A 15,939-nucleotide genomic window follows, 5' to 3' on the forward strand; every position below is an offset into this window, starting at 1 on the left:
TGGACGCTGCCTCGAGTTCAGTAACGTGACTCTAACAGTGAGGTTAGTGTCTTTGCCTTTTTAAAGTATGTGATAGTTATTTTAATCTCAAGAGTAAAGTGTTTGCAAGTTTTCAAGGCTTTCATTAATACTTTGTTTTAAAAATAGTATCCAGGAATCCGAATTTTCATGAAGTACATTCATATTTTCAGCCTGCTCCTTGAGGTAACAATCTGGGTGTGTGCGTACACAGTAGTTTTATTTTACCTGTTTGAAGTTTCAGAATTCTCTTAGCTTCAGCATGCTTGTCTTTTAAAAGTCAGTGTCCACTCTGTAATGTTTTAGACCTAGACTCTCTAGTATGGTAGCCCCTAGCCATATACGGCTAAAGTTAAAAGTTCAGGAGCCTCGTGTGGCTAGTAGTTACTGTATTGAACAGCACAGATATAGGACCCCTCTATGGTAACAGATTTCTGCTGAACAGTGCTATTGTGCACTGTTCAGCAGAAACAGTGCTATTCTTGCAATCATCTACTGTGTAATTTTTTTTTTAATGGTATAGAAATCAGAGCAATGAAGAATATTTTCTAGGAGCAGGGTTATTGTTATTTTCAAAAACACAAGATAACAGTATTTGACTAGTCTCATCTGGGTATTGGTACTCACGATATGGGAGCACTATTTTTAGAGCCATGCTTCCTTATCTTTTCCACATCGTGGCATACTTGAGAGCAAAAATGTTTGTATGGCACTCTGAGGTCAAGTGCGGGCTCCAGGCTGGAGGTCTTAGATTTGGGTGGTTGCAACCCATCCCCTTCCTGGCATACTAGTGTGCTACAGAGGCACACACAGCTCACAGCTCAGTTTCATAGTGTACTCCTTAATGGATTCCTGGATAAAATTTCTCTTGGACTGTAAAGCAGAATTTGATTTTATTCTCCCTGTTATTCATCCTTTTTATATGTCATATTCCCGGAAAGACCTTGTGAGATCTAGGCATTTTACAACTGAGGACAACTTGGAAAGCATTCATACACTTGGAGATTTAATAGGTGCTTATGTACATGGTGGCTCTCTCACTTCACGTACGGATGGCCAAGCCTACAGAAGTCATGGTGTGTCATTTCTCCTTTATTTGATGGGAAGGAGGAAGGAACACCATGGCATGTACCTATTTAATTTCACCGTACAAGCCATGAAAATAATTTACCTATCTGAAATATGACCATATTAAATACATGGAGTAAAAAAAATCACAAGAAGCCATGAGTCTGTGTACCTCTCTCCCAGATAAAATTCCACTATGCTATTCACCTAAGCGTCAGTGGCTTAGTTAGCTATTTCTAAAATTTTATGTTTGTTCATTGGCTTTTGGCAAGATAGATAGTCACAAAACAATAGTGGCTTAAACATAGCTGAAATGAGAAAATTATTTGCCTTTCTCTCTGTATTTCCCACCCTCAAGGATTTAATGTGGGTTGACTTTTATGGTGTAAATCTTTGGCTCTTGTTGTTTCCTGACGTTCAGCCTCTCGCTGTTTAGGCCAGTTGTTTCTAGGATTCCTCAGCCTATGACTTCCTGTTACTCCACTGAGTGAATGGGAGAATGAATCTGGAGTTGGTATGAAGTGTGAGTATTTCACCAAGCCAAGAGTATATACTGGAGTCCAGAGGTCAGGAGTTTTTGATATAGCATGACTTTGTATCCAGATTAACTAGTTCATTTCACAGGAAATACAAAGTATGAATGCTGTAGGGAAAACTGGCTGAGTTGGACTTACAAGAGCAGGAGAAAGTTTGCATCTCCAAAGTGGTGCCTGTCTGAGGGATTTGAATTTGAAGATAATTTTTACTATGTATGGGTTTTTTTTTCCCCCTTATTCCTTGATCTTAGACTCTGACCTACAAGTAAGATGTAGTTATTTGCTGTCAAATAGTTAGCCCCTGCTTATTTTGTGTCTGTAACTGTACTATAATGTGCTTTTAGTGCAAGGACTGTGTGTTTTTATTCCCTTGTTATACTCAATACCGAAGTAAATACAGAACACCTAGTAGAATGGCTTTTAAGTAGTAGTTGATGTTGGGCTTTATAGAATAGTACAATATATTCTGTTTTACACCTTGGTGATACATTTGCATGTAGCGTAAACACTAGATCTATTCCTTCCTCCTGATACCACCGACCATGGTGAGTTGTCTGGGGCAAAGGTTTTAAGCTGGAGATGGGGTGCTGTCCAGACCTTTTGAAATTACATGCAAATTTTTGTGTGTACTTAAATGTGTACAGTTCCTTGGGAGAGTGTGTATAACTTTCAGTAAATTCTCAGAGAGTTCCAAAAAGATAAGTGCTTTGGACCTAAACTATGGAGGAAGCAAAGAAAGCTTTACAAAATCAAGCTCAACTTGGACAAATCACTAAAATGAAAATGATAAAATGCAGAGCTGGTCAGTTTATTGATGTGCTACATTGGTCAGTAAGTTTTAAAATTTAAAGTATATAATGTTCTTTATTATATAAGTGAAGTGAAGTCGCTCAATCGTGTCTGACTTTTTGCGACCCCTGGACCGTGGCCTATCAGGATCCTCCATCCATGGGATTTTCCATGCAAGAATACTGGAGTGGGTTGCCATTTCCTTCTCCATTATTATATAAAGTCGCTTTTAAAATTCTTAGAGTGAGCTAATGTTGACAAGAAAATGACCCTTCTCCCATACTAACAGTTTGCTTTTTTATGTAACATGTGTTTGATGAGGTCTTCCCTAATTTAGCATAATGCTTAGTAGTGAAGAACTTGTAACAGTGGGGAATTGTGTAGTGTGATTGCTTTATCTTAATGCCCAATTCTGTAACTTAGATTTTTTTCTTTAGGAAAATGACTAGTGTCAAAAAGCAAGGAAAAATACCTGATAATTTTATTTGAACTTGACTGTGAAGTTAGCACCGACTTTAGGTGTAACATGACTGATTTTAGCAGCCCCTGCTGTGTCTCTGTGTGGGAACCACAAGAAGAGCTGTGCATTTTGAAGGTGCATAGTACAAAGCATTGCTGGTATAAGTGTGTTCTATTTATAAACATTTGTTTGAGGCCATAATTTGAATTTATTTATGATTGTTAAAGTTCTATCTGAAATTATTTTTGCATTTAAAGAATTTCCCCATTTTAGTTATATCTGTCTTAATTTTATAGACCTTCTTTGGGTTTGCATATATCAGCTTATCAGAAGTATATAAGAAAAAATTAGCACAATAATTATTAATGTTTAATGGTGCTATCATGGAATGTTTCATGATTGTTGATTTCTCTATATTCATGAATTTAATGAATTATTAATAAAGCACTGATATTTTTTATTTGTTATGTGCCTATTAAAAAAAAATAGTGTCATTGGTTTACTTTGGGGAGAGTTTTGTGGGGGGAGTGAACCAAATATTCATGACTCAAAATATTCATGAAAGAACTTTGCTGCTGCTACTGCTAAGTCGCTTCAATCGTGTCCGACTCTGTGCGACCCCATAGATGGCAGCCCACCAGGCTCCCCCATCCCTGGGATTCTCCAGGCAAGAATCGTGTCCGACTCTGTGCGACCCCATAGATGGCAGCCCACCAGGCTCCCCCATCCCTGGGATTCTCCAGGCAAGAACACTGGAGTGGGTTGCCAGTTCCTTCTCCAATGCGTGAAAGTGAAGTCTCTCAGTCATGTCCGACTCTTAGCGACTCCATGGACTGCAGCCTACCAGGCTCCTCCATCCATGGGATTTTCCAGGCGAGAGTATTGGAGTGGGATGTCATTAGATTTACTTTATTTCTGAGGGCAGGTTGATATATAGACTTGGAATATATTAGGAAAACATGCTGAGTTCTTACTAAGAAACTCTGTCTTGAATTGGGAGAGAAGAACTAATGTCTTTTTTGTTTGTTTCAATTATACAGCAGATATAATTTCTACAGTAGAATTTAATCATTCTGGAGAGTTACTAGCAACCGGAGATAAAGGTGGTAGAGTTGTCATCTTTCAGCAGGAGCAGGAGGTAAGTGTTTAAAGTTTGATATCTAAATTTCAGTTTGCTCTTGGGACTGGAGCTTATGCTGGAGAATCTCATCAGAGGATGTTGGCAAATTTTTCTTTAAAAATTTGTTGTATATCAAGCAGAATATTGAATGTGTAAATAGCTCTAGTTCTCTTAGCTTTGTGTGTCAGTGTACATGTGCGTGTTTTGATTTAATTGTGAAAGGATTTGGTTAGAGAAAGGAGTGAGAAGTGTGTTATATAAGATTTTAACTGGTTTTATAGCCTTGGCCCTCATTTTTTTTCTCCTAAAATTCCATAAAGTAAAATTGTTTTGACCTCTTCTCAGTGTATAATTTGCCTTGTGTAATTAGGGGTGGGAGCCTGGTTTAAAGGAAAAAGCTGCTCAACTATTTTTATATCAGTTTATACTAATACGATTACTGCAATTTAAGTATAAAGGTTTTAAATGATAGTTGCATGTATACACATGTAATGTACATAATTTATAAGCTTAGTTACCCCTCTTTAAAGTGGATTTGAAAATTGTTTTCCCTTCTCTTTGAAGAAAGGGATTTCTCATTGCAAAATCTATGATTAAAGTAGGGTTGATTTGGTTTTGTGTACAACATAGGCACACTTCTAAATCTTATTGACTAGGTTTCTCACTAAAATTTTATGCTAAACAAAATTTGTCACACTAGATTTTCCCTTAGTCTCCCCTTCCATTTGTAGATCAAAGCTAATTTATCCTTTGCTTCCAAACATTCTGTCCCTGTCTATACTATCTTAAAAAGAGTTAAAAATAATGTGGATAAAATGCAGGGCTTTATGAACAGATGTCTAAATCATAACACAAGTTAGCTTTTAAAGGATTGTGAAATTCCTTAAATAAGCAAGAATCTAGTAATAATACTACTACTTTGCACTTCTATAGCGCCTTTGACCTGAGGATCTCAAAGTGCTTTACAAACACTAATGAATTAATCCTCACAACACCCAGTGAGGTAGGTAATTTAATTTTAAAAGAAATGATTAATAGTGTCTGATTAGAAGATGCACAAGCACTAAATATGTCTCCTTTTATTATTTTTCTTTTTGGTTGGAAGGCAATATGAAAATAAGACTTAAGGTTTTCTTGACAAAGGATGTTTTTGTGGGAAGTGGGAGCAAAATCAGTTTTCTGTTCCTGTTTTCAAGCATCTAAAAACTTGACCATAACAATCTAGGAAAACTTGGAGTCGAAATAGAGCCTTACAGATCATTGTAGTTTACCTTTATTTCCAAATGAGAAAGCAGATTGTTAAGAGAGCACTTGATTACCCAAACTCACAACCAGAACCCAGAACTTCCAGCATGTCCCAGAACTTCCAGCATGTCCCCTCTCGGTGCACTCCAGGGCCTTTCATGTTAAGTCACCAAAATGTGAGTGTTAAACTTTGTTTTTTAGAAGCTAGAGCTGGATTTTCTGTAGACATTCTCTGCCCTTCTGTGGTTTGGTTTTGTTTTTTACTGAAAATTAATGCCATTCTATATTTTTTTGTTTTAAAAACAGAAGGTGTTTAGAGAAAAACATTTAAATTTAACTTTGCTTCCCAAGCATTTCCATCTTGAAGAGCTTTACATTGTGGGTTTCTGAGCCTACATTTTTAATGGGGGCTTTGTGTTATTTAAAAGTATAAATTGTCATTCTTAACTGCATGTAAGTGTTCAAGACAGAAATCCATTATCTAGAACCTCAGATTAGTAGTATGTCTTTTGAGAATTACTTAGTGTAAATATCAGTGTATTTTTTAGTGATAAATAACAAAGATGATAATTATTCTCCTTCTTGAAACTTGATGTTGTTAATGTTAATTTGATGCATTTTACCCAGTATATTTTCCACATTTTTTAAGCCCTTATTCTAGAGCTTCTAATATTATGCTGTCTTCAGGACATTCAGTACCTGTGTTAATTATAAATGTATGTGCCTTATATCAGTAGCTAACATATTCAGGTTAGATTTTATGAGTTCATCGCTAAATGTCTGTAAAATAGTGTTAGAGTTTGAAAATTGGAAGCGAACTTAGAGATAGTCTTTTTCTAATGTTTAGATAAATCTCAGCAAAAGTTTACATAAAGTTATATTGCTGAGTTTAATAGCAAAGGCCTGGGATTAGAATGTGGATCTCTAAATTTCAGTACAGCTTCTTCTAACCACCACAGCTATCATACATACATTCCAGGGTACGCTGGCACTTAACAAGTGAGTGGTTTTTAGAACCTGCTAGTTCTCTTTGCAAAATACAATGATGTTTGAACTATCGTGTCTACAGTGGCAGCATTCCTTGCTAAAATTCACTTGACTGGAGACTTAAATATTTCCACTCACTCTTTTTATTGTCCTTACTTAAGAAGAAAAGGTCATACTATAGTAGCAGTGAACTTTGCACATCAGACTTTGACAGCTTTATCCTACCTTTCTGTCTCACTTAACTCTTAAGGTGTGGCAGGTCTGCTTCCTGTCATCTTGTCGGGCACACTTTGATGCCTGTCCATCTATTCCCCAGGCAAAGAAACCGGGTGTTCATTTACAAGATTTTCATTTAGTTCAAGTGTATTTCAGCCTGGTGATTCTGTAGCATGTTCTACTGTTTTTCTGTGTGTATGTTTGTATGTGTGTGTGTGTATTTTAAACTAACATGTTTGAATGATTTTCTGTTTGACAGAATCTCTGAGATAGAAGCAGGGCATGTAGGGAAATTGAGGCACAGGGTAAATCGAGTTTCCAGGAGGCATCACACCCATCACACAGTCACTGAGTCCAGACTTTCGCGTTTCACCCAGTGTTCTGTGTAGTGTGTCCTGAAATAAGGCACCCATCTTGCTGATTTTCACAGCAAGATGTGTGTTAGGTTGGTACAAAAGTAACTGGTTTCAGATAATGAATTTAAAATCATAACTAGGGTCATACACGTATTCATTAATCAAAATAGGAACCATTACAATCAACACATTTTTACCAAATAAGTATGTTTATTCCTGTAGTATAAAGTCCATACTTCAGGATTTGATGAAATTCTTGGAAATCATTTTCTGCCTCCTGCTGGTTGTGGAAGCAGTTTCCCTGCAAAAACTTGTCGAGTTGCTTAAAGAAGTGGTTGGTTGGTCGGCAACGGGTCAGGTGAATATGGCGGATGAGGCAAAACTTTGTAGCCCAGTTTGTTCAATTTTTGTGTTGTGGAGAAGAATTGGGCCGTTTCTGTTGGTCAATGCCAGCTACAAGGGTTGCAGTTTTCAGTGCATCTTATTGATTTGCTGAGCATACTTCTCAGGTGTAATCATTTCACCGGGATTCAGAAAGCTGTAGTGGATCAGACCAATAGTAGACCACCAGTGACCATTACCTTTTTTTGGTGCACGTTTAGCTTTGGGAAGTGCTTTAGAGCTTCTGCTTGGTCCAACCACTGCCAGTTTTCATATACAATCCCTTTTTTGTCACATGTCACAATCCGATTGAGAAATGATTTGTTGTTGTGTAGAATAAGAGAAGACGACACTTCAAAACAACTATTTTTGGTCAGCTCATAAGCCACCCACTTACCAAACTTTTTCACCTTTCCAGTTTGCTTCAAATACCGAATGACCACAGAATGGTCTATGTTAAGTAAGTTCTTCTACAACTTCTTGTGTAATTGTAAGAGGATCAGCTTTGATGATGACTCTCAATTAATTGGTTATTGTCAGCTTCCCATGGCCAGCCACTCTGCTGTTCATCTTCAAGGCTCTTGTCTCGTTTGCAAAGCTTCTTGAACCACCACTGCACTGTACATTCGTTAGCAGTTCCTAGGCCAATGTGTTCATGCTGCTAGTTGTCTCCACTTCTTTATGACCCATTTTGAGCTAAAAAAAAATCGCTCGAATTTGCTTTTTGTCTGACATCATTTCCATAGTCTAAAATAAATATAAAATAAACACCTAGTAATAAGTCATTAGCAGAAAAAACATAAAGCAGGAAATTCACGTTAAAATGGTATATAACATAACCACATTTATTTACGGATGTATCCCAAAGAAAAGGCAATGCCAAAGAATGTTCAAGCTACCACACAATTGCACTCATCTTGCACGCTAGCAAAGTAATGCTCAAAATTCTCCAAGTCAGGCTTCAACAGTACGTGAACTGAGAACTTCTAGATGTTCACACTGGATTTAGAAAAGGCAGAGGAACCAGAGAGCAAATTGCCAACATCTATCGGATCATAGAAAAGAGAGTTACAGAAAAACATCTACTTCTGCTTTATTGATTATGCCAAAGCCTTTGACTATGTAGATCACAACAAACTGGAAAATTCTTAAAGAGATGGGAATACCAGACCACCTGACCTGCTTCCTGAGAAATCTGTATGCAGGTCAGGAAGCAACAATTAGAACTGGAATACAGAACAATGAACTGGTTGCAAATCAGAAAAGGAGTACATCAAGGCTGTATATTGTCACCCTGTTTATTTAACTTACATGCAGTATACAGCATTCGAAATGCTGGGCTGGATAAAGCACAAGCTGGAATCAAGATTGCCAGGAGAAATACCAATAACCTCAGATATGCAGATGACCCCACTCTTACGGCAGAAAGCGAAGAAGAACTAAAGAGCCTCTTGATGAAAGTGAAAGAGGAGAGTGAAAAAGCTGGCTTAAAACTCAACATTCAAAAAAAGATCATGGCATCTGGTCTTGTCACTTCATGGCAAATGGATGGGGAAACAATGGAAACAGTGACAGACTTTATTTTGGGGGGCTCCAAAGAAAGTAGGGAAAACCACTAGACCATTCATTCAGGTATGACCTAAATCAAATCCCTTATGATTATACAGTGGAAGTGACAAATAGATTTAAGGGACTAGATCTGATAGAGTGCCTGATGAACTATGGACAGAGGTTCATGACATTGTACAGGGACCAAGACCATCCCCATGGAAAAGAAATGCAAAAACGCAAAATGGCTGTCTGAGGAGGCCTTACAAATAGCTGGGAAAAGAAGAGAAGCGAAAAGCAAAGGAGAAAAGGAAAGATATTCCCATCTGAATGCAGAGTTCCAAAGAATAGCAAGGAGAGATAAGAAAGCCTTCCTCAGCGATCAATGCAAAGAAATAGAGGAAAACAACAGAATGGGAAAGACTAGAGATCTCTTCAAGAAAATTAGAGCTACCAAGGGAACATTTCATGCAAAGATGGGCTCAATAAAGGATAGAAATGGTATGGACCTCACAGAAGCAGAAGATATTAAGAAGAGGTGGCAAGAATACACAGAAGACTTGTACAGAAAAGATCTTCATGACCCAGATGATTACGATGGCGTGATTACTCACCTAGAGCCAGACATCCTGGAATGTGAAGTCAAGTGGGCCTTAGAAAGCATCACTACGAACAAAGCTAGTGGAGGTGATGGAATTCCAGTTGAGCTATTTCAAATCCTCAAAGGTGATGCTGTGAAAGTGCTGCACTCAATATGCCAGCAAATCTGGAAAACTCAGCAGTGGCCACAGGACTGGAAAAGGTCAGTTTTCATTCTAATCCCAAAGAAAGGCAATGCCAAAGAATGCTCAAACTACCGCACAATTGGCATTCATCTCACACACTAGTAAAGTAATGCTCAAAATTCTCCAAGCCAGGCTTGAGCAATACATGAACTGTGAACTTCCAGATGTTCAAGCTGGTTTTAGAAAAGGCAGAGGAACCAGAGATCGAATTGCCAACATCCGCTGGATCATCGAAAAAGCAAGAGAGTTCCAGAAAAACATCTATTTCTGCTTTATTGACTATGCCAAAGCCTTTGACTGTGTGGATCACAATAAACTGGGGAAAATTCTTCAAGAGATGGGAATACCAGACCACCTGACCTGCCTCTTGAGAAACCTGTATTCAGGTCAGGAAGCAACAGTTAGAACAGGACATGGAACAACAGACTGGTTCCAAATAGGAAAAGGAGTAAGGACATCAAGGCTGTATATTGTCACCCTGCTTATTTAACTTATATGCAGAGTACATCATGAGAAATGCTGGGCTGGAAGAAACACAAGCTGGAATCAAGATTGCCGGGAGAAATATCAATAACCTCAGATATGCAGATGACACCACCCTTATGGCAGAAAGTGAAGAAGAACTAAAGAGCCTCTTGATGAAAATAAAAGAGGAGAGTGAAAAAGTTGGCTTATAGCTCAGCGTTCAGAAAACTAAGATTATGGCATCTGGTCCCATCAGTTCATGGGAAATAGATGGGGAAACAGTGGAAGCAGTGTCAGACTTCATTTTTTTGGGTTCCAGAATCACTGCAGATGGTGATTGCAGCCATGAAATTAAAAGACACTTACTCCTTGGAAGGAAGGTTATGACCAACCCAGATAGCATATTTAAAAGCAGAGACATTACTTTGCCAACAAAGGTCCGTCTAGTCAAGGGTATGGTTTTTCCAGTAGTCATGTATGGATGTGAGAGTTGGACGGTAAAGAAAGCTGAGCGCCAAAGAATTGATGCTTTTGAACTGTGGTGTTGGAGAAGACTCTTGAGAGTCCCTTGGATTGCAAGAAGATCCAACCAGTCCATCCTAAAGGAGATCAGTCCTGGGTGTTCATTGGAAGGACTGATGTTGAAGCTGAAACTCCAGTACTTTGGCCACCTGATGCGAAGAGTTGACTCATTGGAAAAGACCCTAATGCTGGGAAGGATTGGGGGCAGGAGGAGAAGGGGACGACAGAGGATGAGATGGTTGGATGGCATCACCGACTTGATGGACATGGGTTTGGGTAAGCTCCAGGAGTTGGTGATGGACAGGGAGGCCTGGCATGCTGCGATTCATGGGGTCGCAAAGAGTCGGACACGACTGAGCGACTGAACTGAACTGAACTGAAAAGCATCGCAGATGGTGACTGCAGCCATGAAAAGACGCTTGCTCCTTGGAAGAAAAGCTTTGACAAACCTAGCAGCATATTAAAAAGCAGAGACATTACTTTGCCGACAGAGGTCCGTCTAGGTAAAGCTATGGTTTTTCCAGTAGTCATGTATGGATGTGAGCGTTGGACCATAAAGAAAGCTGAGTGCCGAAGAATTGATGCTTTTGAACTATGGTGTTGAGAATACTCTTGCGAGTCCCTTGGACTGCAAGGAGATCAAACCAGTCAATCCTGAAGGAAATCAGTCCTGAGTGTTCATTGGAAGGACTGATGCTGCAGCTCCAGTAGTTTGGCCACCTGATGTGAAGAAGTGACTCATTGGAAAAGACCCTGATGCTGGGAAAGATTGAAGGCAGGAGGAGAAGGGAACGACAGAGGCTGAGATGGTTGGATGGCATCACCAACTCGATGGACATGAGTCTGAGTAGGCTCCAGGAGTTGGGGATGGACAGGGAAGCCTGGCATGCTGCAGTCCCTGGGGTTGCAAAGAGTCTGACATGACTGTGGGACTGAACTGAATTGATTCCTATATCAAAATGGTAAAGTTCAACAGGTGCAAAACTGCAGTTACTTTTGTAACAGCCTAAATAATAGCTTTTGACATCAAAGTGGATGGGGCAGTATTCTTTCTGATGATGGTAATGTGGGGGGAGGGCCCAAGCCACTGTCAGACTATGGTGTTCCATACTTTTTAAGGGATCTTTATTTCTATGGGTCCTCACAGGAGGTGGTCAGCACTTGTTGAAGTAACTGGTTTCCTGTTTCCTTTGGATTGCTCAGACCTTCTTCTGGTTTCTCTGAGACTTTTTGATACATATAAGCTAAAATGTTCAGGGAGGGTTAATATTTTTAAGAGACAGTTAAGGAGACAGGTGAAGAGAAAGGTTGTTCTTACTGATTTTTCTGGATTGTTAATGCAGCCTTTGTTTTCTACCACTGCTGGTTACTTAATAGGATTTCTTTCTCACTTTTCTGTTTTTAATGTAGTATTCCCAAAACTTAACAGGGTTTAGAAGAAACCTTTAGCATGCTTATCTCCAAAGATATGGATAGTGTTGTTTATATGTTTGTATTCCTTTTCTAAATTATTTGGAAAGACGAGAATGAGACTCAACCACATGGTATTGTTTAATAGAATATAATATCATATACAGAGGGCTTCATTTAGTGTATTGTTTATTAAAGTGAAGGGACAAAATCTGCTGTTTTAGGCTGACAGGGTAGCGTTCTCTTGGGAGTTGAGTAGTATGTGGACCCTAGATTTGCAGCTCCTGGCAATGCAATCTGCTTTTACCAATAAAGAAACGGAGGAGCTCAGAGAGATTACTGATCAGAAGTCTACAGTTAACCAAGAAGTGAACTCTTACCCTATACCCTTGCTGTTACTCCCGATTCCCTGCCTCTTGCATTCCCCTTTCTGACCCGGGTTTAGCAACAACAGTTGATGTGCCACACTCTCTGCCAAGCTCCCTAAATCTTACTAATCTTCACAGTAAAATAACGGAGATGTTATGCTTACTTACTACGTCTCAAATTATTACAAATTTATAAGTGAATTGAGACCTAAGTTAAATGCCTTTTCTAAGATTGCACAGCTAGTCAAGTAGGTTAAAAAAAAAGCTAATTCAGTATAAATGGAATGACTATCCACAATGAAAAACAAGTCTTAACTTCTCTAAGTAATGAATCTAAGTGGTATAAATCAAGAAAATCAGTTTCATTTATAGTAATGAGAAAAGACTTGGTCCTCAGACTTTTTAATAGTAGCCATTAAGGAATGATGTTTTCTGTTTTAGTGGTGGAAAAGTTGGAGTTTGGAAGCCTTGAGAGTTTAGAGGCCTGGGCTCTAGTCCTCATTCATATCCGTTCACTTGTCCAAGCACCACTCTTATTCAGCCGTCTCTTCTCCAGATTCCTAGTTTCAGTTTACCTCTTAATATTCCCAGTAATTAAAATTACTGGTTCTATGCCTTGCTCTTATTCTGTGTCATGGTTTAGAACTAAATTATTCTGGGTAGTTATACAGTCTGAATCATAACACTTTAACCTTTTTAGATTTTATAACATTTTAAAGCATTACAGTTAACCCTTTGAACAACATAGAGTTTATCCCTATATAATTTATGGTCAGCCCTCAGCATCCTCTGATACATAGTACAGTTGTATTTACTGTTAAAAAATACACATATAAGAGCAGTCCTGCACTGTTCAGGGATCAGCTGTATTAACTGTAATCAAGACATTTCCATGGTTGGTTGAATCCACAATATAGAGGACCGAGTATAAGTTATACCTGGACTTCCCACTGTGCAGAAACTTGGCACCCATAACCTCTGTGTTAATACATCTTTGCATACATTGTTTTTCATTAGGTTATACTTTGAAATGGAATTGTTGAGTATATCTTTTAAGGCTTTCAGTAAGCTTTTCTCCAGAAAATCTGTGTAAATTTATACTTCTCCCTGTAGTGTATAATTTTTGTCCATATTCTCATCATTAAAGCAATGATCATTATCATTTTTTAAATTCTTCATCGGTTTAAAGGCAAAACATTATTCTTTAATTTTGCATACTAACGATGAGTAGTTATATATTTGCTGACCATTTTTTAGGTAAGTTACCAACTGTTGACCTTTTCATCTCTCAAGGGGGAGAGTATTAATATTTTTACTAATTATTTTTAAGGACTTGAAAAGATAGTAACATTTTTTACACATGAAAGGTAGTAACCTTGTCTTATGATGCACTTTTCTCCCTAGTATGCTTTTTTTTTTTTAACTTTTAAATATTTTTCTTCTTACCTTGTCAGAAGTCAACCTTTCTGTGCTCTTTGCTTTCACTTTTATGTTTAGAAGCTCCTTTTCACTTGAGAATTATATGGAAATTCAGTATTGTACTTTCTCTTAGCTTCTTTTATTTACTTTTTAAACATTTAATTCTTCCCTCTGAAATTTATTTTTGTGTAAGAAATGAAGTTCTAATTCTCTTTCCAAATGTTTGTTTGGCTCTAACACCATTGGATTTTACTGCTGTTTTCTATTTTGGTTTGGTTGAATCTCAGGGGCATACTTGAGTTCATGACACTACCACCAGAGATCATGGCCAGGCCCTTTATTTAAGTAAACATGCACATAGGTGTGCAGTAGGGCACACATTAACTTTTATTTGCACAAGGTGCTGCCATTCACCTCGCACTTCATAGATATCTGTTTGAATGTGTTCTTGTAATTTTCATATTGTTTTTCTGTTCAGTTCAGTTCAGTCGCTCTGTTGTGTCTGACTCTTTGCAACCCCATGAATCGCAGCACGCCAGGCCTCCCTGTCCATCACCAACTCCCGGAGCTTACCCAAACCCATGTCCATCAAGTCGGTGATGCCATCCAACCATCTCATCCTCTGTTGTCCCCTTCTCCTCCTGCCCCCAATCCTTCCCAGCATCAGGTCTTTTCCAATGAGTCATCTCTTCACATGAGATGGCCAAAGTATTGTAGTTTCAGCTTCAACATCAGTCCTTCCAATGAACACCCAGGACTAATCTCCTTTAGGATGGACTGGTTGGATCTCCTTGCAGTCCAAGGGATTCTCAAGAGTCTTCTCCAACACCACAGTTCAAAAGCATCAATTCTTCAGCGCTCAGCTTTCTTCACCATCTGACTCTCACATCCATGATTTTGTGTACTGAACTGTATTTATTTGTGGCAAAATATAACATTCAACTTCCCAGCAGTTTCCATGTGTACAGCACGGTTTTGCCAACCACATGCACATTACTGTGCCCCAAAACCCCCAGTATAACTGGAACTCTGAACTCACTAAACAGCAGCTTCTTGTCATCGACTTCCCTCCAGTCCTTGAATGTCATCATTCTACTTCCTGTTTCTGTGAGGTTGGCTGCTGTAGATAATCCATATATATAAGTGGAATTGTGCAGTATTTATCATTAATGACTGGCTTTATTTTATTCAGCATAATGTCCTTAAGGTTCATCCATGTTGTAGCCTGTGATAGGAGTTCCTTTTTTTTTTAAGGCTGAATAATTTATATGTGTATATACATGCATGTGCACATACCCACCCATCACATTTTCTTTATTCATTTATCCATCAGTGGACATTTAGGTTATTTCTACCTCTTAGCTATTGTGAATAATGTCTTTTGAGATTCCTTTTTCACTTCTTTCGGATTTATACCCAGATTGCCAGATCATCCAGTAGTTCTTTTTTTTTTTTTTTGCATCGATGTGGCATATGGGATCTTAGTTCCTAACCAGGGATTGAACCTATGGCCCCTACAGTGGAAGCATAGTCTTAACCACTGCAGTGCCAGGGAAGTCCCTATTATTTATATTTTTGAGGAACCCTCATACTGTTTTCAAAGTGGCTACATAATTTGTATGCTATTTTATTTTTTTTCTTTTAACTCTGTTGAAATATACACAGAAAAATACACAGAACACTAGTGGAGTATCATGCAGCAGATATCTCAGGAGCTAGAACTTCTCCACTTAATCAACCTTCCTCATTCCCCATCCAAGCCACTCCTTTCTCTTTCCTTCTTATAAGTCTTTTAACACTTAGTTGGGCCTGTAGTTTTAGAACTTTTTATAGATGGAATCTACAGTAAGTATTCTGTGTCTGGCCTTTTTGCTCAGTTTTTGTTGGTGTAATAATTTACTCATTTCCATTACTATATTGTGGTCTTCTGTATTACTGTACCACAATCTATCCATTTTCTTACAGATGTGGATGTTTTGGTTGGTTCAGTTTGTGGCTGTAAAGAATAAAAAGTTGTAAGACAACATAGTAAAATAAAAAAAAAAACAACAACATAGTGAAAAGGGAAGCCTAATGTACTGCAGTCCATGGGGTCACAAAGACTCGGACATGACTGAGTGACTGAACAGCAATAGTAAAAGGTGGTTCTGCCCATGTTATTCTCATGAACAATATATGAAAATTCTGGCTCTTCCACATCTTTGCCAATGCTTTGTCCGTAATTTTATAATTTAAGCATTTTGAGA

General features: G+C 38.4%; 1 protein-coding gene across 11 annotated transcripts in view; it reads left to right on the forward strand.

The window, feature by feature from the left end:
* Positions 1-15,939, forward strand: part of PPP2R2A (protein phosphatase 2 regulatory subunit Balpha) — an 81,482-nt gene that overhangs the window by 45,878 nt on the left and 19,665 nt on the right. For 9 of the 11 annotated variants that reach the window (XM_081516605.1, XM_081516627.1, XM_081516594.1 and 6 more), the window contains one exon: positions 3,912-4,009. In XM_081516605.1, coding sequence (XP_081372731.1) covers positions 3,912-4,009 — 98 coding nt within the window. The remainder of the gene's footprint in view (positions 1-3,911; positions 4,010-15,939) is intronic. The other 2 variants (XM_081516533.1, XM_081516552.1) reach the window with 1 other exon arrangement.

Source organism: Giraffa tippelskirchi, chromosome 1, assembly GCF_054371585.1.
Source record: "Giraffa tippelskirchi isolate mGirTip1 chromosome 1, T2T-mGirTip1v1.2.pri, whole genome shotgun sequence".
NCBI classification, from domain to species: domain Eukaryota; kingdom Metazoa; phylum Chordata; class Mammalia; order Artiodactyla; family Giraffidae; genus Giraffa; species Giraffa tippelskirchi.